This window comes from Seriola lalandi, unplaced genomic scaffold (assembly GCF_002814215.2).
Source record: "Seriola lalandi dorsalis isolate HSWRI2012SDOR001 ecotype SW California unplaced genomic scaffold, Sedor1 jcf7180002054425, whole genome shotgun sequence".
Lineage (NCBI taxonomy): Eukaryota > Metazoa > Chordata > Actinopteri > Carangiformes > Carangidae > Seriola > Seriola lalandi.
Genome location: NW_019524978.1, coordinates 3,421,171 through 3,444,213, shown reverse-complemented (window position 1 = coordinate 3,444,213; position 23,043 = coordinate 3,421,171). Strand labels below are relative to the sequence as shown.

At 39.8% G+C, this 23,043-nt stretch overlaps 2 protein-coding genes across 3 annotated transcripts; one reads left to right on the top strand and one right to left on the bottom strand.

The window, feature by feature from the left end:
- Window positions 1–908: 908 nt before the first annotated feature.
- LOC111658028 (cell adhesion molecule CEACAM6-like) lies at window positions 909–5,819 on the top strand. 2 transcript variants are annotated; one of them, XM_023410400.2, is made up of 10 exons: window positions 909–1,031; window positions 1,130–1,182; window positions 1,350–1,685; window positions 1,782–2,006; window positions 3,147–3,431; window positions 3,563–3,641; window positions 3,988–4,018; window positions 4,343–4,513; window positions 4,604–4,713; window positions 5,447–5,819. In XM_023410400.2, the coding sequence occupies exons 1-10, from the start codon at window positions 1,012–1,014 to the stop codon at window positions 5,505–5,507; spliced, it is 1,371 nt and encodes a 456-aa protein (XP_023266168.1). In that variant the 5' UTR covers window positions 909–1,011; the 3' UTR covers window positions 5,508–5,819. The 2 variants fall into 2 exon arrangements, with proteins under 2 accessions (XP_023266168.1, XP_023266167.1); XM_023410399.2 differs by having other exon boundaries at window positions 4,340–4,513.
- A 6-nt stretch (window positions 5,820–5,825) lies between these two features.
- Window positions 5,826–23,026, bottom strand: hpn (hepsin). Its single transcript, XM_023410543.2, has 13 exons — window positions 22,699–23,026; window positions 21,668–21,855; window positions 14,500–14,607; window positions 14,298–14,339; window positions 13,164–13,293; window positions 12,952–13,071; window positions 12,715–12,755; window positions 12,199–12,364; window positions 11,812–12,002; window positions 10,437–10,532; window positions 10,058–10,200; window positions 9,589–9,753; window positions 5,826–8,509 (listed from the first exon to the last, which is right to left on the bottom strand). Exons 2-13 carry the CDS (start codon window positions 21,702–21,704, stop codon window positions 8,465–8,467), a joined length of 1,284 nt encoding a protein of 427 aa, XP_023266311.1. The 5' UTR covers window positions 21,705–21,855; window positions 22,699–23,026; the 3' UTR covers window positions 5,826–8,464.
- Between the last annotated feature and the right edge of the window lie 17 nt (window positions 23,027–23,043).

The following is a 23,043-nucleotide window of genomic DNA, read 5'->3' as shown; positions in this document are numbered from 1 at the left end:
ATTACAACTAAAAGTAACACAAATAAACTACAGGGTGTGGAAATCAGCACGATTAGCCATGAACGCAGCACGAGTATGTGTGCTGCGGGTGTCATCAGTTGGAGGCGAGAGCAAAGGAGCGCAGCTTTTACAGTCTGGAAGGCCCAGGTGATCTACGTACATCTAGTCTCCACCAATGTCCTGCAAGACACTGTGAGGGCATCACAACTCAAGTGATAATTTCATCATTCCAGACGAGGGACTGTGGACTGTAATATCCCACTATATATTTGAGAATTTCCACTATTATGTTGATCATCTAAGCTCGCTCTTGCCACATGTTGCTGAACTGTGAAGGTGTCATAATTACATATTGTGACATTTCCTCACTTGACTTGAAGCTACAATGGATAAATTCATACGGTAATGTGGTAAAAACTAGTATAAAACACAATAAAATAATATTTAGGCATTATATTTAATGACGTTGCAGTCATCTGTTTGAACCCACAGTTTTTATTTGTCCCCCCAGGTTGCAGTCATTTATCCATTACACTGAGTATTGAGATCATTGCATTGAGTGTTTCACTGCATTGTCAGTTTATCTGAATCTACATGTTTAATGCTCACAAATCTGAAACGTTTAGGTAAATTAACATCTGCCACACAGACCATGGAACATTTGGCATGGAGCAAGAAACAGAGTAAATTTCCAGCAGAGTCCTCGGTGACGCTTCACCCTCCTCAGCTTGTGCAAGAGTCACTTTGGTGTGTGGTGACAGCTGTGTGCTGCTGGAACCTGAACATACTGTACACTGTACTGTGTTGCCTGCTGTGTCTGTGGCATCTGATTGTCACAGTCTTGTTTCCTCACATCCCTCACACCTCATGTTTATGGTGTTATTGCAGGCTGTATAACTTGATGTGATCAGCGCTCTCAACATGTGATATGTTATAAGGAGAGGAAGCAGGGTCGGGAAATCCTCCCACTTCTGCTTTTCATTCCATAAAAACATTTCATGAATTAGCAATATGACAATTTGCTTGAGCTGGTGAGTACTTAAAACTTTTAAACACTGGTACTTTTTTTGACATTTTGTTGTCCACAGCCTGAGAGTATTGACCTGTGTCTTGAACCATCGTGTTCCAGGATGATTTTCATAATGGAGGGTCAGATTCTGATGATCCTGGTTATTATGCCGGGTAAGAAAACATACTCTTTTTAATTGAATGTACAGGAAATTTCTATGATGATCTTACACAATCTCTGTTTAGAACTTTTAAATACATTTAATATGATGTTACCAGTGCCTGTGGGAACTAGAGCTACAACACAATTTAACTGAAAGTATCTTTATTTTCATCCAAAGGTGTTTGGAGTGGATACTGGAGTGTGATCTTTGAAAATCAGTGTGCTTTGAAAGGGACATCAGTAGTTATAAAGTGCAGCTATGACTACCCTTCCGATCATACTGTCACGTCACGTTGGTGGTCTAAAGCCCAGTATATTTTTGGGGCGTGGAGTCTGGTTCCCCTGTCTAGACTCCATACACCCCCAGACTTCAGATATGTGGGCGACGACCATGGTAACTGTGATCTGGAAATCAACAATGTACGACACGCTGATGAAGGAGCGTACTTTTTTAGTTTTGTTACAACACGCAACAGGTGGACAAGTAGAAACTTTGCTGAATTGTCTGTAAAAGGTAACAACAAAATAATGGAATAATGTAAATTTTTCATGAATTGAAAAGGTTTTAGCAAAAATGTGTAAAGTGGATCTGTTTCTGTTCCTGCACCAGAGTTAACCGCTGTTGTACAGCCGAGCACTGTGACAGAGGGAGACCACGTCAGCCTGAGCTGTGTGTCAGGTTGCTCCACACCTACAACCATTGTCTGGTTTAGAGATGGACAACTTGTACCGAAACCAGTCTTCCGGGCCAGAAGAGAGGATGCTGGGAGGTATTACTGCGCCGTCCTGAGACAAGAGACAGTCACATCCAACCTGGTGGCTCTGAATGTTCAATGTAAGTAAACAATTAACACTGAAGCTCAATTCATGGGCTTTTTTAACAGCAGACACGGCTCCACTCTGCTCATTTGTCTGAGTAAGCCATGGCAGTGTGACAGTGAGAACAAAACAGGAACCTGACACTGAGGCAGCTAAATGGGATTCAGCTGTCTTTAACAATGCCTCTGTGCCAATGACATATCGGGATGACAGAAAAATTTTTAAATTTTAAATTTTTTAAATGGATCTCCGTATTGTCATCCAACAGAGGGAGAAGATATTAGAAATATTGTTATGTATTTGTTTCATGCTACTGTAACCCTGGAATAATATCAGCTTGAGGGGCCAAGACGTGATTAACTCTACTGAGATTCACCTTGATGTCCAGTGTGAGTACGATGAGTTGAGAGATGAGATGAAGTTACACTGACTTGATGCTGTGGATACAAGCACACAATGCAGACACAGAAGTGCTCTAGTTTTCATGCCATGTTCAAGAGTTGTCAAGAGTTCACCCTTTACAGTAACAAGTGACAATTCATTCCAAGAGGGAAACGCTCAGTTACCTGATAGAACAACTTCCTTCGTTTTATTATTACCCTGGTCTGCCTGTCTGTTTGTTATCAGGACAATGTCCTGACGCTGTGAAAGACTCAGGAGAAGTGCTGATAAAAAGTATTTATACTGACTCATATTTGCAGAGCACTTTAATTCAAAGAGATATATATACCTCATTATTTCAATCCATCTTTCATGAAATACACAACTTCAAGAAATTTTCAACTTCTGCAGAAAATTCAACCCATAAGACTAAAATATTGACAAAGTAATTAACAAAAAAATGCATAATTAATTTGGTAGTCCAGCCAAATGAGCGTCCTCTAGCTGAGTGGTCCCCAGTGTTTTGGGTTTGTGATTCCTCCTAATGAAGTAATTATGAACCCTAATCACAGGCTATGGTCTTAGTTGTGAGCATCTCAACCAGCAAGAGATTTTTGCATCACACATTGTTTCATTTGATGATTTCTAAAAGGCCTGAAGTTTCACAAGAAAGTGTAAATCTGAGAAAACTCTAAAATACAGCCACTTATCTATCTTGTCTCATTTAGGAATAAAACAAAATAATATCAAAAACGCCATTTTCCTTTTTTTTCAGACCGTCCGACAAACTTATCAGTTTCAATAGATCCACCACAGGTTGCCCAGAGCAGCGGTGTGAATCTGACCTGCAGCAGTGTGGCAAACCCTGCAGCAGTCAACTACACCTGGTACAAGAAGACAGATTATTCCAGCTCCATGCTGCAGGTGGGCTCAGGACAGGTGCTGACTATACTCTCTGTGGAGGCGTCCCACACTGGACTCTACCTCTGCCAGGCCAGGAACAGTGTGGGGGAGAACAACTCGACAGAGGTGCTGCTGACCATGACGAGCGAGGAGCAAGGTTTGTGTCACTTTTTACAGTTATGGAGATTAATCATTATCTCCAACAGAGGTGTTTTTAAAGTGGCACAAAGCAGACGTGCTTCAGCTTCTACCTACAGTAATCTCACCGGACTGTGTGTTCCTCTTCAGGCAGCCGGCTCCTCCCAGTCTTAGCTGGAGTTGGAGCCTTTGTTTGGGTGGCACTTGTGATAGCTGTTCTTTTGTTCTGGTGAGTCAATGAATGATGCAGACGTTACTTTTAGCATCTTTGTGTTGTATCTTCAGCTGTTTTTCTGCATGATGTGTACGTTTTTTGATGTGTTGTCATGGCTACGTGTATGTGTATTGAGGAGAGGGGGGGTGTGTCATCTTAAATTTCTGCTTCGTTGCCACTTTTAACCCCTTAGTTTTTAGCTCACCTCTAACACAGATGGTCAGTAAAAATGTGTCAAGCTGCTATTTTTCATCATTACAGAACAACTCTGAAATGTGACGCCACAAAGTTGAGCAACAATTCACCAACTCACCAACACATGACTGATTTATTTTGGTTTTTGATGTCTTTTATATGGCAGGAGGAAACGGAGAACCTGTGCAGAGGAAAAGGTGAGTACATCCAAAAGAAGTCACAAAAATAACTGATCTGACTCTGATCAAACTCTTATCATTAACCATCAGTGACGCTAAGATTTGGGGGAATTTGAACTTTCCCATTCAAGCAGTAAACAAGAAACAATTTAAATCTCATTTTCAGTCCCTGTGCTTTATCAAAGATCCAAGACAAGATTTGAAGAAGTGAATTATTTTTCCAGTAGCGTTTTTTCCTTTGTTTCACAGTAACACGGTTTTTAGTGGAGCCAGAAGTAAAGTACCCAAAGTGCACCTGTGGAAGAAAACCTAATCTGACTTTTGTTATTTCCTCACCAGCAGACTGCATTAGACTCCAGGCTCAGTGGAAGAGGCTCAAGCTCATCAGCCAATGAAGATCAGTCTGACACAGTTTATGCCAACATCCACACATTTCCATCCCCTCCTCCACTTGTTCCCGCCGCTCCGGACATCGCTTCTCATTCACAGAGGAGCTCACGCTGTGAACATGATGTAAATATGATGCACAAACATCAATGTTCAAATACAAAAGGACATAACATGAGATTTTGAATTAAATTCCCTTCTCTCCTCTCCCTTCAGGTCCCCACTTCTTATGAAGCTGAAGTTACCTACTCAGCAGTGACCATCAAACCCCGAAACCAGAGTCTCCGCCATCACACAAACAACAGCAGAGCTCCACGAGACTCCTGGTGGGTTTACTTTCCAAACATTGAAAATTATAGTACTGTGGCATCACTGCATCTTTGTATTCACTGTCTCAAGTTTAGATCATATCAGCAGCCTTTAGTCACTGTTACTGTACGGTATTACATTAACAACTTACAAAACAACACAAGAGGACCACACCTTGAAAATGGAAACTCCCTCTTGTAATATCTGAGGTTACAATTTCAAATTCCTTCCCAGTATAAAATAACTAAACAACTGAAGAAATTTTTGACTCATTGGCCACTAATGACATTTTTCACTTTATACTTTATATGGAGTCAGACCGCTTCTGAATCAGACTCAAAACTGCTTTGCCGTCACTCTGAAAACCCAATAAAACCTTTCAGTTATGTTCTCTGTAAACATTTATCTCCCTGCATTTAAGATATTTAATCTAGTCATTATTAACATGAGTAATATCACAGTATTACCAAAGAATGTCAGCTCCGCCTGCGACCATTTAAATATTACACAAATTCCCAGAAATATTATTCAGGAGGACATGACCTTAGTGTTCTCAGAGGTAGCGACAGATGATAAATATACTCAACTTAAACTGCAGTTTATTCTGTGAAGCAATAAAACAGAGTTATGAATAAAACCAATGCTTGGCTAAAGCATATGGATATGGTGCAAGGCGTCATAGCTGCTATTAACCTGCCATCAGTGTAGGAACAGGAATACTCTGTACTAACACCATCATTTTCTCCTCAGGTCCAAAGCAGGAGAGAGCAACGACTCTGTGATCTACGCTACTGTGGCTAAATCCAGCTGATCCACATCTTAGTGCGACAGTCTTAAAACAAGCCAGTGTTTGTCAAAGGGATGAAAATGTCTTTTTGTATACTATACTATATATTTATGATTTATTTATATTAGTGTTTTTGTGTTTTGATTTATAATTTTTTTATACTTTGCAAAATAATATTTATTGTCGGCTAATGTATATTTTTGATAAACCAAAGCGAAAGTAAAAAATCCTGAACATCAAATTTCGGACTTTATACCTTTGTATTGTGTTTGGGATACTGTATACTACAGTGTAACAGTGCACAGAAAATCTATAAAGAATAACTGTGATATTGGGGCAAGCTGTTTTTAATTAAGGCTTTATTTCAATACAATACTCAATGCAACAATTTACATTTTACAATACTTATTTCTCTTGTACACATAATTCCTATAGATGTACAAACTGTACATTCATTTTGTTTCAAAGGGGGAGATGGTGGTGGATAGTGTGAGCCTTTATAAATGCATTTGCGTAAATCTTACAGCTTTTGGCTGGTTTCTATGTCGGACTTTACATAACATTCTCCTTAGTCAAGAACTAAAGATCGGTGCTAGAAAGGGTTCAAATTCATTTTGAATAAAGTTATTAATGCTCACATCCCGTTCTTTATTCAGGCCTCAAGCAGGACACAGATTCAGTGATAGCTACAGGTCCTCACAGGTAAGTCTTTGTAATATGTAGTGAAAGATATATTGTACGAGAACATGATTTATGTTGTTATTGCACTCTTGGTGTTAAGATCTGTGGATCATCTGTAACATGTCTGACATAAACATCTACATAAAGAAGACAATGACTAATATTTACAAAACAAAACAAAATACTGATTTGAATATGAATCATCTTCACCAGTCCATTTTTAACATGGGAATTTAGTAAAGACAGATCAGGTATAAATGATTATTCATGATAAAGTCAGGCTACATATAAAAACACATGGCGTGTATAACAGGTAAGAGTTTAATTACAACATGAGAGTTTGTTCTGTCCTGTAATGTTTCAAAATAAAGCTGATTGAGAATCACTCATGTGTTACTGACATCCTACATCTGTGTCTGCCTGTTGGTGTGTGTTGCACAATATTAAAGTACTGAATGTGCCAAGGTTGCACAAGATCTTTACTGATCTTCATTACAAATCATCGGTGCAGTCTGCACTCACTGTGGCAGGAAGTCCAGGTCTGAAGAAAGTGACTCAAGTAGATAAAATCTCTAGATAAAGAATTTAAGTCTGATTGTATGAATCCTTGTAATTACATCTGGAACACTGAATATGAACCTGAGCCTTTACAAGTCTTGATTCACTTTGCATACATTAAACTTGTTTTTTTTTCAGTTCACAGCTGGTAACATTGCAGAAGTATGCAGCTATAAAATAGAAGAAAAACAATCTCATTATATTTTACAAAACTGGCATCTGGCATGATTCTGATCAAAATTTGACTTCATAACAACTAAGTTAGTCAACCTCAATAACCTTTTGCTCATGAGTTTAAAACTTGATGTCACTTTTAGAGCTCTGTCTGTGTGTATCTGTGTAGATATAGGACACAGTTCAGACTGTAAGTATCTGGACAGTTACACATTTTTGTCGTTCAGGCTCTGAGCTTCAGCCCATTTGAAATATAATAATGGCTACTTCCATTAGTAAAGTTCCTAGTTTCAGCTTTAATTTGAGTAGGTTTACATAAATGTAGAAAGAACTGTGTGGAAGGTATAGCCATTTAAATACACAGTCCCCAAATGTTAGGGGTTAAAAGGAGTTGGACTAATACAAATGAAGTCACACAAAAACATCATTTTCAATACAAAGACATCAGCAGATGCTTTGTATGTCCTTCAGCTCTTGCTTGTTGTAGAGTCTCTCTGGTCAGTCTGGTCTTCACCATGTGGACTTCAGCTCAGTCAGACTGAGATCAGACTGACTCGGCCAGTCAAGGACATTCAGAGTAAGTGGACCTCTGCATTTATCCTGTTCTGTCAGCAGGGAAATCAATAAATGTCAGTGTGTCAGTTCCATTGGCAGCCATACCATCACCGTGTTTGACGGATGAGGTGGTGGCTTTGAGCCATGAGCTGTCTCTGTTTTCTCCGCAATTTCAGTTCCGATCATGAAGTCTTTTCTTGATCTGTGACAAGGAAACATGTCTGCCTACATCCTGGAGAGCTTTCTTGACCTGCTGTCCAGTCATTGAGGTCAATTCTTCATCATGCAAATGATTCTCTGCTCTTCCACAAGTCTTGTGCTCCTTCCCCCACCAGGTTGTCCGCCATGTTCTAGTTTTCTTGTGCACGCCTGCTTTTTTTAAAAGCGTATCCAACTGCTGATTTCGCTGAACCAGCTGCCTTCAATGTCTCTCATATATTTCTCCTTTTCTCATTATCACTTGCTTACTCACACCTGCGCTCCTCATACTGACAGACAACACAACTGCAATCTAAATGACAGCTCTCAACTCTGAGCAATGTGTGAGATGTTTCTGTGCATGAACTAACATTGAAACAACACACACATTTTAGGAGCCAAGTGTCCAATTACTTTTGAACCTTGCAGTTTTGGCGGTGTGTTAAAAAGGTAATATCACCTACACAGTTAGTTCTTTCTATATTGAGGTAAACCTTCTCAAATTGGGACTTTAACGTCACATCTATTATATCATTTCAAAATGAATGCGCCGAAGCAAAGAGCCCGAAGAACAAAAAGAAAGTGTAACTGTGCAAATACTTATGGTGGGGACTGTACCTATTAAGGAGTACGATATTGGCATCATTTAAATCCTCAGTAAAACATTTTAGGTAAGAAGAGGAATCTAAAACCGTGATACAAGGGAAACATCACAGCTGTCCTTCCCTTGTTGTAACGCTCCTCACTGACATCTACAGGATCTGTCCGTACTGTCACCCAAGTGTAGAAAAAGTAGAAACATGGCCGCAGTAATCTCATGTCCGGGCCATTTTGTGAACCCCTGGTGAGTTGTGATAGTTCTAGAGGAGAGAGATGAGAAGAGAAATTGTTGAACACGTCTGTAATGTGTGTAACACGTTGGAATTACACATGTACTGCTAAAGCTTTAACTCCAGTCTTGAAACATTTATGTAACTTTAATTCAATGCCTCTGACCTGTTCTGGCAGTAAGTGAGGAAACAACACTTTATTAAGACATTTTGTTTCTGTAATTTAGTAATCACGGGGTTTGTGTGTGTGGGTGACAGGAAGTCCTAACTTGGCCACTATTGATGATTCTGTTTTTCCATGCCACATGCTTTGACTTTTACTGTGTTACAGCTAATAAACCAGTTGATATTTTTGTTAATGAAAACAACAGAAAAATGCTTCATTTGAAAGTGGACTGTACTTTTCATTCAACTCCACAACCTGAATATGATCACATGCGGCTTGTATTTGTCTGTGTAACGTCCACACACTGGTGGTGAGTGGTTTATAGCTGACCTGAATGCCAGAGTAACAGGCCACAGTAACAGGAACTGACTGTTATTGGCAGTCAACACACTTTCGTAGCAGAGACACTATTATCTGTATGTCTTTAGTTCACATTACAGCAATTACAGCATAATGATGATAATCATGAATTTCCCCTAGAGGATGAATAAAGTATCTGTCTATCTTTCTGTCTGTCTATCTATCTACAGTATCTATCTATCTAATGTGACGACCCCTGCCGTTTCCTGTCAGCCTGTTTATCTGCCTGTGTTTCAGATGTCCCTGTCTATAAAAGCTCTGGCTGCTGCAAGCAGTTTTCTTCTCTTTCACCTTCCCTGCAGGAAGCTGTTTAGTCAGGATGCTTCTGTTCTTTGTTTGTTGTTTCCTTTTACTTTGTTTTTATGCACTTGCAACACTTACCCACACTCTCCATGCTCATACACATCATACACTACTGACATTCACACTCCATGGATTACCGTGTTTTGTGTTATGTATTTAAAAAAAACGCAGTTTGTTAAATAAACAATTTCTGTTTGGCTGTTGCTTTTGTCGTGGCCTTACGACCCGGGTTGTGACAATAATGACAACACAATAAACTACAAAGAGCCCAGTCTCTCACCCTCATGGCAGTAGATATCCAGGGCAGAAACCGGGACACTCTGGTGTAGACCCCAGGTTTCTTTGGCATGGCACAGCCTGTTCCCCAGCTCACCACCCCCAGCAGACGATACCGACTGGTCTTAGACAGACAGTCCTCTGCCACAAAGGGGCCGCCGCTGTCTCCCTGAAAACACACATGGTGGAAGCAGTTTACACACACATTATAAGTGTAAATTTTAGACAAGCATTAAAAAAGAAAGTTCAAGCAAGTAGGAATTTAATAACATATCAAACAAGCAGGCGTATGCACTGAGCACACATACAGTAGGATGTGTCTTATTATAGACATACACCAACATCAGAAAAACACACAGATTAAACAAAGTTGACACACACATGGGAACACATCAGAGAATATGGTTTCCTGATTAGAAATCCAACATGCCAGCATTGGTGCAGCAGAACAGATAAACACTGGGCACTCTGACCTGGCAGGCATCAGTGCCTCCTTTCTCATAACCAGCACAGAACATACTGGTGGTGATCTGATTGTCGTAGTAATCCGGAGCGTTACAGACAGCGTCACTGATGATGGGGACGTTTGCTTCCTGGAGAACATCTGCTAAATGACCTGCGAGGGAAAAATATCAAAAACAGGTAAAAACATCAATACTGCAGAACATTTACATATCAATATGTACCAGCTTCTGTCGTTTCAACTATTGCAATAGAAGAGACTCAGTCAAGCTATTTTCACCTTACTGTGTATCTATGCTGATCAACGTTTAAATTGGAAGTGTTTCTTGATATGTTCAAACTAATGATTTTCAGCAGTGTGTTACAGTGCAGCTGTGAGTGTAGACTCACCGTAATATCCAACGTTTCCCCAGCCTGTTACTGTTCCCATCTGTCCGTCTATCAGTCTCTGACCATATGCTGGCAGGCAAATTGGCTGGATGTACTCTACACACAAACATATGTATTAAGATATAAGCAAACATATATACAATAACACTGCACCATCAAACACACACACACACACACACACTCATCCAAACTTCACTTAGAAACCACTACAACATGTGTCCAAACAGGGAGACACTTGCTACACTGTAAGAATGATGTGTAACAGTGAAGATAAATGGGTTCCAGTCTATTATGTTCTTGAATTGAGTCACTGTAAAATGAGCCCTTCAGTGAGAGAGACTGAGACGGCTGTTCTTAGCATATACAGTATTAACAAATTGAAATTGTAGATTTCATTTTTGTTAGCTCCTGTCTTCTCCTCAATCACAGTTAAAATGTGTAATGTCTTTGCTTTTATTGTCATCTATACATGGAGTAAAACAGAAACAACTTGAAAATGTTGTTTAATTCAAGGGTGAAATTACGAATAAATTAGGCATTAAACATTTGTGTGAAATCGGTAACTTATCATTCACAACACATATTTTTTCTGATTCTAGCAACAACACTGAGATAGCAAACTGTGCAGACACACATTTATCTTTAGACTATTTTTTATTCATTTTCATCACAGTGAGCTCTGTGCTGTGGCTGTAATTATGAATGCCAAACACTAGGTGTCAGACATAACCTAGTGAAACGTTGCTTGTAGCGGTCCTATTATGAGTTCTGCAGCACAAAAGGACACAACCATGACATGATGGTGTAAATCATACACATTTCTACACTCAACTACCTTTCTTTTCAATGCTCCTTCTTTGTCCCATAAAAGTACCAGTGAGGCCGCTTTTTGTTTTTTATGCCTCTAAACTGTGGACCACACTGTCTCTGGACATTACAGCGGCACGTTCTCTTGGCATTTTCATAAAGAAATTAAAATTTGGGCTACATGTTTGTATGAAAGGCGCTATAGAAATGAAGTTGAGTTTCAGTTACTGTAGCTCTCTTATCACTGAAGTGTTAATCTTTTATGAAAGGAGTCCAGGACACAAAGAAAGGATCAGAAACAAGAGCAACTGGTGATTACATCCTGTTCAGTGCTGACATAACTATGTTGATAAAAGAACATTTGTCCTGCTGACAGGAACAGGAAACAAGAAACCTAAAACAGGCTAATTACCATAATGACTGCTTCTCTCCGTCTCTCTGGCTGTCTCCATTCCTCTGCCATTATTCCTTCCTAATCATTGTTATCATGCAATCAAATGCCCAGGTGTGTTCAGATGAGTCTGTTTCATATTTGATGAAGATGTGTGTCTGCCTTTGTGTGTCCTACCAGTGAAAGTGAGCGGTTGGGTGAGAGCCAAAACGGCGATGTCTCTGCTGTTGTCATCAATGTTAGCATCTACAAAGGGCAGGTAGCTGCTGTGGTAAACGATGGTCTTCACCTCCGCCACGTTGGCGTTGACTGGTTTATTGTAAATGGAGCCCAGCAGCACACGCCAGCGGTTAACAAAGCGGTACCGTCTAGCATGGAAAGAGTGACAGAGGAAGAAGCGACGATGTAAAATACACACAAAAAAGATAAACATAGTTCTATTCAAAAATTACCAGCATGCATTTTGGTCAGACCGTCTTGAAGACATAAAACCCATTAAATAAGATCATTTGTCGAGCATGTCCTAGCTTTCACTTCTGTATTAAATCAAGCCCTGTCACTTACTCGGGGAAGCAGTGAGCTGCAGAGACAATCCAGCGGTTTGAGATGATGGATCCTCCACACTGATGAACTCCATCATACTGCAAGCTGACCTGCCAAGGCCAGCTGCCCTGCCTGGCATCCACACCACCAACTATACGGTCTGCTGCAAAACTACGTCTACCACAGTCTGCCAAGGAGAGAGTCATGGAGAGGAAAGACGAGGGAGATGAAAATAAGTTGACTGTTGAAATACCAAATATATGTAGACAGAGAAAATGACCAAAGTCAGAGTTTGCAAGATTTTAAATGGGTGAGTGAAAGTATAAAATCTGAGACGTAAAAATCTAAATAAATAAACGTGAGATATTCAAAGGAAGATTGTGGGCTGCGAAGAACAAAAATGAAAGAATAAGAAGCAAAAATAATAAAGTGTGAGGAAGGATTAGAAGCCCAGTATGTGGAAAAGATGAGAGGTGGGTGTAAGATGTCAGACTATAAAGTGTGTCAGTGTGTCAGCTCACTGAGCTCACAGCTTACCTTGGCACAACAGTGTGAGAACCTCCCTGCTCTCACAGTCACTGAAAGACAAGACAAGACAAAGACAGAAAGAGTTACTCACAGGAAACATTCAAATTAACTTTCTGTTCAGCTTCTCTCCATGTTAACTGAGGAGACAGCTGAAAGAAATGACGAAGAGCAACAGAGAGGACAGTGTAGAACAAGGTCAGACTGCTGTAAGACAGGTGCAGCATTAAACAGACAGGTGTTTGTTACCATGGGAACAATGAGTCTTTAATCTTCTTGCCGTAGCTGAGCTCTTCCTGTCTGACACAGAAGAACTCTCCACCATCTCCACTGGCTTCTGGCACAGATGTGACCGAGTAATTCACCACACTAAAACATACACACACACATGCACATTAGTCCTGTATAACACTACACTCACACTGAGTGACACTGAGATTTAATTGTAAAAAATATCTTACCTGACGAAGCCCACTTCTTCACAGCTGATGCTAGCCAGCAGTTCATTGGCTGAGGAGGAACACACCTGACGCCACCTCCTCTGGGCGGAGTCAAAGACTCTGAGACGCTGGTCAGCAGAATTTACTTGAACTGCAGGGGATGATATGGGTTTACTTTTAACAGAAGTGGTAAAATACCTCACACTCCAGAAAACAGCTGCAGCAGGACATGAATCTTATAGAAACAGGTAATCATCAGATTGTTTGTTCATTAAAGTGCGACATTACCCTATCAAGGTTTAGAAAATCCTGTCAAAGAAAATCCTGCATCCACACCCTAATGAATCACGATTTCTAGGCCTAACTACAAACAACAAACAGTGTCCTCCTTAAAGCTACAGTCTGTAACTTTTATCCAATATTTTTAGTTGAAATATGCTTCAAAACACAAATGTGGAGATGTGTTTCTGGGACCCAGACTCATTGAACAGCTTGGCAGCAATGCAGAGACATTTATCCCCTTCAGAATTTTTTGAGCGAGCCTCACCCTTCTAACCAATCAGAAAAGGCCATAGTCAGGGACGGGAGCTCACGGCTGTCAATCATTACATTACGTCACATTTACTCATTTGGCAGATGCTTTTATCCAAAGCGACTTACTATTGAGCGACATCACTGACCCTTCAGTGCCGTAGTACTACATCTATTCAAAAAGTGCAAGGACAGTAGGTGAAGATGTGCACCGAAAGTACATTGTAAGTGCTAGTTTGGCATGTTAGGTTGTTAGAGGTAGTAGGAGAGGAGGTGCTTTTTGAAGAGATGAGTCTTCAAGAGATTGGTGAAGATAAAGAGGGATGTCCCTGAGTTCACTATGTCTCTCACACCAAGGCTTATGGCTAGTATTAGCCCCTATGGCTAACTCACAGGGAAGCTCCCGTTTCCTGCATTTGGCTCAAACAGTGGGGATGTAGGTGAAGAGCTGGGCGGAGCAGGGAGAGAGAGGGGTGGGAGGAGCCAAGTGGTTTTCTATCAAGTTTTATTTTAGTGCTGATAGCTTGATTTCCAGATCATTATGCCTAAAGTTAAAATCTGATGCAAGACCATGTATTAAAAATCGATGAATTTGAAACCATCAGCATGTCCTCTGGTACTCACCATCATACAGTCCTGTGTCTTCCTCCATTGTGCAATACGTCACTACAGAGGGGTAATAAAAACAGCAGGCATTTATTATGTCAGTGCAACGTATGACAGCAAATAACAAAAGACTAAATAGAACATAAGCACCTTGAAATATCAGAAACAACACATATCGGTGATCAAATATGTTTGTGGGTGTACGAGCATGTGATCTAACCTACGGCCCAAACGGCTGCTCCAATGGCTCCCAAGATCATCAGCGTCACACACACCCCAATCAACCGGCAGGGGGTCAACACACAGGTCAGAGAGATTCCCCTGCTCCCTGTAGACACACACACAGACATACACACATCAGTGTATATGGACTGAGCTGGTCTGAGACACACACGTGAATGTGTACATGCCAGTGCACAGACACAGCAGCGCTCAAACCTTTAATATTACATATCATACCAACAAACACAGATGGCTGAAGAGAAGAATTAAGTGATGAAATCAAAAGAGTAAATATTGTAACAGTGAACTAAAGTTAACTGTGTTGTTGCTGACATTCATGCATGCAGATATTTGACAAAATAATACACGGCAAAAGTTCAGACTGCTGGTATGCGATCTCTCAACCACCCGATAACAAACATCAGCAAAATGACCAGTTTCAGCTCAGTGTCCCAGTGTGAAGGGGCATACAGCACATTTTCCTGGCACAGACCGAAAAGTACAAATGACACTGATTAGATCAATAGTCTAAAGTCTAGCATTTCTCCACAAAGCAAGAACAAACTCTTAAACTGGGATATAGTGCCATGTCTGTCCCGCGTGCACATGCAGTATGTGTGTGCACATGCATGCCTTGATCTTAGTGTGTCCCTTTGTGCCCTGTTATCCTCTGCTCTGAGCAGTTTGTCAACCTGACCCACAGCTTAGAGTTAATACACATTATTCACTGCAGACATGTAATGGGATGAAAAACAAAGTTGTAATCATTAACATTAATAAATCCAGTCAGGTGTGCCAGTGTCCTGGTATCATGCACGCTGGTTCACTGTCATGACTTACTTGGTAATAACGGTACAGAGCTAAAATTAGTCTTATAGTTACCATTGGCTGTTCCCTGTCCACTGATATTTCATTATCGTGTTTCTCTTTTGTAAGATATCTAAATATGGAGGAGAGGATTGATTTAGGGTTAATGAACATAAAAATCTTCTTTTTGTGAAATGCTCGCCTGCCAGCCTCGTTCCTTATCACTGAACACAGCTCAGCTCATTTCACTTCCCACCCCAAAACATTTTACTCGACAGATGATTATCTTCATCATCATCAAAGCTAGAGTAACAGTGCAGACAAAAGCAGGAGGCTAAGGTTACATTTCTTGACACAGACACATTAAATCAGAACAAAAAGCTGTAAATCTTGACTACTAATAAGAGAGGGCCTTAGCTGTTGCCCACTAAAATCTTAATGTGGTCGCCAACCACAACAGTACATGAATAAAAACAGCCTCCAAACCAGCTGATTCTGTTGATGAATCTTTCTCTTTAAAGGCCCTGCACAGCCACACAGGTGTCTCAGTTATCATGCCTGATGAGACCTCTACTCTGGTGGAAGCTGGGTGGAGCTCTGATGAAATTTACTATTTCACCAAAGTCCAAACGCTTATAAGAATGATAAAGATATGAGTTGTCCCACTCTGATGGTGCTGTCAAAGCAAATCAGGCAAAATGAACTCACATGGTGTAGACACAAGCAGGAGGGGACAGGAAAATGCATAGGTCGGGTTGTAAGCATTACCTGCAGGGGCTAGCATGGCTAGATGGCTAACAACAGCAGTCAACAAAAAACTCTCGTGGCCATGAAACAAGAATGTAAACCAACATTAACTCCTGAATGAGAGGTCAAAACCACCCCATCTTTCAACCTAGCTGGACAATGGAGATTACTCTGGAGTGGAATGAAGTGAAGAAGAGGGGTCAATTTGTGTGTCTCACCATCTTTCAAACAGACATGAATAGGAAGCAGATTTTGTTCTAAATGCACTAAAGCAGGTGCAACAAAACTAACGGGAAAATGGATCATTTTCGCATCAGACATTTTGAATTATACAAGCAGGAAAAGTGCCGGTGTTGCTACTAACATTAACGATGGGTTTGTTATATTCGGGTGTCCCATTAAGTCACAACAATGAATCAGTGAACAAAACCTGAAACTGAAGTAGCTAATTGGCATTTAGACATTCATTTTATTATTTACACCTGTGCTTTTCCTACAGTCCTAGATGTCAAAATGTGTCCAGTGAAAAACAGCTATGTATACAACCACACATTAATGACCTGGTATTTACAGCCTGTGTCAAAAGCAATTTTTTCCAGAAAAGCAAGAAAAGCGTGACTTTTAGCAGATGTTCTGTTCACCAAATGCACGAGAAAGTCAGGATTGTAATAGTAAAAGTAAAGTAGTAAAACTGTCCCTCTGTGTGCAGCTTGATATACTGAGTGTTGCCTATCAAATCAGAGAAAACATGCAACATGCCTAGTTTCCTTCCTGCCTTTGTCTCTTCAACATTTTCCCTCCTCAGTCACACCTCTATCTCTCTCATTTGCTTTAAATGTAAATGTTCATAGGGAAGGGGTTTAATCTTTTAAGATAGGAGGTGTAGAACAATAACAATGCTGCACTGTTGCCAACTCCTTTGTCTTGATCTGTGGAAGAAAACAACACAAACACTGACATGGATCCAGTATTGTACAGAACCACTGACACTGCTTGGTCCCACAGTTGCTGATTTTGCACCTACGAATCACACTGGATATATTTTAAGAGGGTGCTTTTATTCTGAAAGAATAAAAGAAACAAGAATAACTTTGCTGGTCTTCAGTGGCTTTACTATCAGGGTACAACTGCCAAATCATCTAACTATAATATATACCAAATATATCAAAATCACAGTAGCCTATACAAAAAGAATAAAACGTTCCCTAAATAACTCCATTTAAAATCATTAAACTATAACAATTAAAACAAAATGCATTAAATTGAATTGGGTATCTGTGAAGATACAAAATAAAGTTTCTATTATTTATAAAATAACACAGCTACAAGTGAGTGGGCAAATACATATAAATACCACATATCCCACACTTCCTTTCTACATTGTTGTCAAACGTCATAGTTGTGCAGCCCTGCTACTCCAGAGACCTCAACCTTCTTTTCAGCTGTCTCCTCACGTCTGCTCTCTCGCTCTACACCATAACCTTTCCATGGCCAACTCTACCTGTCCCTTGACAGGAAACTCCCCACCTCTCATTTCCTTCCTCTCTGCCCATCTCTCTCCTGCCTCTACTCCCCTCTTTGTGCCTCATGTCTGCTAGGCCTCCCTTTCCGTACCTGTCCTCGCTTCCCTCCCTTCCTTGGGCTTCCCGTACAAACCTCCAGTCAGCATGATAATGGTGGTATTGTCCCTTAGATTGTAAAACTGCAATTAACAGAGACCCAGAGAAAGATGGAGAAAATTCCGGCAGAAAACAAAAAAAAATTAACATAGTGAGTATCTGATCAATGTCAGACATCCTCGGGACATCATCAGAGAGATGCTCCAGACTTTTGCTCATGCCCCTTAGATAATGGTTTCCAGGAAATACCCCAAAGTTTCCTACACACACCTCAGCTACAGCACCCACGCTGGTACTGCCCACCCCCCTGTTCTGAAACTCCTTTCTTCCTCTTTCTTTCCTTCTCTCTTACCCCCACACAGCAGGGCAGAACAAGAACTCTATTGTTTCCATTTCTACCTGAGCCCACCTTCACCTGTGTGTATGTGTGTCTGTATATGTGTTTTTAGGAGGCAGGATTCTTCTGAAACTACTGTGGTACAGCGGGTAGTAAAAGTTGATAGACAATTGTGAGTTATATATATAATACAAATAAAGTAGATCTCCATAAAAGACAGGGTTGTGAAAGAGGATTAAGTTTAAAGTGTAGTTAATTTTGAAAACAGATATAATTTTGACAACAATAAAAGAGAACTGACAAGCACTTAGTGTTTAAGCACTGTCCCAGAGTGGGTGTTGTATTAACTTTATCTAGGTTATGTAGCACAGTTCTACTAATTGTGTGTGAGTGCTATTAGGTTTATATTTCATTTTTTGTATTGACTTCAGTTTCTAACTCTGTGACTACACCTCACACCTTAACTTGCAGGATTGTCAGTAAAGCAATGCAATGCATTTCAGGCTTTTCGAATAGTTCAGCTCATATTTCAGTCATTTGTCAGCATTGTAGCATTCAGCTATTTCCTTCAGCTTTCACCTTCTAATGTAACTGAATTTTCAGCTACTAAGTTTTAATTTTGCAATTCAGCTGTCTTTTCAGCCATTTTCAGCTTTGCCTTAGCAAATTTCTTCAGATAATGAAGTTAAAATGTCAGCATTTTCAGACTTTTCAGGCTTTTTCAACTCCACCATGACTACACGATTATCAGCCATTTTTGGCGTAGCTTCAGCAATTTCTTTGTGCTTTCAGCTTCCAATTTCTTTTTTAGTAATTTTAAAGCATTGCTTCAGCCATTTTCACCAATGAATGTGCAGTTTTATTCAGCTTTCGGTTTTCAAGTTTTGATTTTGCCTTTCAGTTGTTATTTCAGCCAATCAAGACCGACAATTTCCTTCAGCGTTAAGCATCCACACTTATTTTCTCCAAGAAATGTAATTTCTAGTTTTGTTTGAAATTCTCATACAATATTTTTGTCTGACAAGTCACACAAGAGTTCTCGTTCATGTACAACTTATTGGTTCAAAACAGAAATTGCAATTTAACAGCCTGATCAAAACATATTATCTACAGTATGAACAAAAGTTTCTCTTAGACCAGTGTCATTAAAAGTTGAAGAAAAGTGTTACAGTGCATCACTGTTGTTGTACATCATGGATGTTTCACAATACAACATTTAGGGCTGACCCACAGTGTTACTGGCTAATTCGTTGTCATGGTAAATAAGCTGGCATGAAAGGTAAGAATGAATCATACTCTACATACATACATTTTCTGGGTTATTTCTATCCTCATCCATGAGTCATATTACCAGCCAGATACAGCAGAGTGGAAAAGGTTGAGTGAGTAATTTCTCTTACTGTAGGATGTTGGGAGGGATACCCTTAGCCTTACATACTATACGCCCACCTCACTGTGGGTGAAAAGAAGCAGCTGTATACCAGATGAGATATGTGGCCCTCCCCATACCACAGTGGAGAGAAACACATGAAAATGGATCAACAACACTTTCTGTATTTAAAACAGCTTCTCCAAAGTCATTGCTTTTAGACAGAAGTCTATTTTTAGTAAAAGGCTATTTCTCTGTGGAAAACCTTCTGGACCTCCTATTTTAGGAGTATTAGTCATATACTGTAGGTGGACTTGACTAAACAATTTTACCTTAAGGTCTGCTTACTAAGTTTTTCCAGAATTTCCAGCTGTATCACACAGTTTTCATCAGTGGATACTTTGTTCAGGGATACATCTTTTGACATGTAGCACAATATTTCTTCCATAGCACATAATAGTTGTTGTGTGTGTTGGCGTAAAGTTAACTATGAGAGTTCATTCCTGATCTGGGAATAATTAATTTGACAGATGAAATCTCAACTAGCTAGCTTTGTATTTTTTTTTATATGCTCGGTTTATGTTGATTAGGTCTCCTGACCAACTGCACACCTCATTGCATAGTCAGCATTCACTGTGTTATCCTTTGTCCTCTTAAAAGCACAGAGATTTGGACTATGGGAAACAGAAACTACAAAGGTTTTATGTATATAGGTGTGCTAAGAGTGGGATGAAGCAGAAGTAGACCCACGTACACAGAGAGAAGACACAGCAGAATCTATGACTCACACTTGTAGTGTGTGTCATGGCGAAAAAGTCAAAGTAAACATAATCACCCTGTGCAGTGAATATTCTCTTGATTAGAAAAAAAGAGTGTTTGTGTGAGCGTTTGCGTATGTGTACATATTTGCGTTTCTGTACTTGTTCGGACATGCCTGGTGTATAAGCATGTCACAATAAGGTAAATACAGCTTGCTTCTGAAAATGATGTCGCACTTAATCTATGCACACACACAAAAACAGCCACACCATATGTGCCACTCCTTGAATAGTCTGTGTTTTCCTTGTAATTACATGCACACACCAAAGACACAGTCTGATTCATTGCGTCTGGGTGGACTCCCTTCAGTCAGGCAACAGAAGCTGTAAAAACCAAACATCTAGCTGGCCACATTCAAACACAGAAAGTTAGAGTACAACGGACACAATGACCAAGAAGACCTGCTGATGAGACAGAAAATGCAGAGGTATCAACTTTCAACTAAAAACTTCACTTAAAGGGAGACTACCGGCTTCACTATATCAGCACTCAATTTGGCCCTGAAATGTCAGGTGGGTACTTACACTGTTGTCTAGTAGGGTTTACAGTATTGTCTCTACAAAGTTTTAATATTTGAACTATTGAAAAAAAGAAGTCTGACATCAATCCAAAATCTAGACAGAGGCTTTCAAAACACAACAAGAAAATGTCAGCAACATATTTCTGTAAGTGTCACCAACAGAGTTTCACAGTTCATACTGAAACAAATGCTTTCCAGCAACAGTAAAATACAACACCTAATCTTATCTTTCCCTCCATAAAAGCGTCATATAATCTGTAGTTAACTCATTAGGAGCCATAAAACTGAAAAAATATTTGGCCAACACTTCAACATCACAACACTGCATTACAGCTAATGCCAACGAACAGGAGGACTGATGTGGATTTTCTGGTTTCATTTGAATGTGTTCAATGATGCTGCTGGGAGTGTGTTGCAATAAGGTAAGAGAGCTTCATATTGGCGATGATGTGCAGTGAGTTGTTTGTTAATGACTGCCAGGAGAGTGTGTTGTTATTGCTGTAAATATGATGTGTTGCAGTTAATTTCATTTGGTTTATATTATTTGGTGTAAACGACTGTAGCTATTTCTGGCCCTACTTATCAACATCACTATCACATTTCTCTTTGGTTAGGACTTTATCTCATTGAATGAAAAGAAAATATTACACCCAATCTAAGTAAATATTTTCCAAGCTGAAAGACAAACCTCAAAAATAAATCAGGAGAACATCAGAGAGACAGCCAGCCAACTTCGAACAAACCTGTTAATGGTTAACTGTCAAGTGGACTGATGTCTGGTCCCAAATACACAGAGAAGGCAGCATGAGCTGTAGCATGACCAGCACAGCATTTTAATCCATGCATGTTTGTGTGTGTGTGTGTGTGTGTGTGTGTGTGTGTGTGTGCAGTAGGTAGGGAAGGGTAGGAGAGAGCAAGAACAACAGTGCATGTAAAATTTACACTCACCCATCTTCCCCTCTGTTACAACTTTCTCAGCATACATCTGTATACAATGGGAGGCAGGGGGCAACAGTAAGATGATCTAGCTCCTTCCTTCCTTCCTTCCTTCTGTCTTTCCTTCCTTTCCTTCCTTCCTTCCTTCTCTCCTTGACTCCTCAGGGCAGGTGGTATAAGCCCTCAACAGTCCCTTTAGCCTGTGATAATGGAGCGACAGAGAGGGAGAAAAATAAGATTCAATTTGAATACAATATATTATATAAAGTGAGAGGAAGACTACTTTCACCATCTACTAACAGTATCATATTTCATAATAATACTAATACTCACTTTAACTACTAATAAAATGCCCTAAATATTTGATTGAATAGACCTACAGTGCAAGACCTACAGTGCAAGACCTGGCTCTTGACTGGGTGTGTCGACCAGTCAAGAGCCAGGTCTACTGACAATCTCAATGTGTAATGTCTAAGCCCGAGTTGAAAAACTGACAATGAAAATACAAAATTATCAAGTAAGTAGACGAAATGACATTGTTTATCTCGTATAAACAAGTTTCTAGTCCAGATACCTGGATGTGTTGGTTAATTAACCATCGACAAAGGTTAAACCAGTTACCAGACTCAATGCACTGCAAACAGAAGGACATTAAGTCCTGTAAAGCTTTCTTACTTGGAGTTGAGGTGTATCTTTAGCTTATAGTTGGTCATTTAAGTGAAAATATTTTGTCTCCTAAAATTGCAAAAGCCATTAAAGCCATCAGTTTACTGATATGATATTTGTGTCACTTTAGTATTGAACCTATCAGGCTAATTTAAACTCAAGATGTCTTGGGACAAATGATAAAGTTGAACTACTTTATTTTGATAAAAACAAATGTAAATTCAAAACGGTGCTTGTTGGTTTAAGCAGCATAGCTCACAGCCTGATTATGATCAAACCAAAATTAGGCTACTACCTAAGACTTTGTTTTCAGAGTCTGCATAAAACTACGAACTTCTGAAATACACTCGCCTTAACGTCGCCTTACGGTGACTCACCTGTCTTTTCCTGCAGCAGGTGGAGTCTTGACCTTCTTCTTTAATGAAAAAATATATATCTTCTTTATTTGTAATCCGCTTTAAATTCTTTTTTTTTTTATAAAGCAATATAACCTTAGGTGTCGAAAACAGGCGACAGTGCTGTTAACACGCCACCACAGGTAAATCCCAGTTTTCAGTAAATCCTTTTCTGCTCTCTTCACAGGTTACTGACCCCAAAGAAGAAAGAAGAAAAAAAAGACAAACGTTTTCAGCTACAGTTTTAACTGTTTTCTATCAACCAAAACCACCTGCTCCCGCTTCTAATAGAAAAGAGAGAATCATTTGGAAGACCGGGCAGGGTGG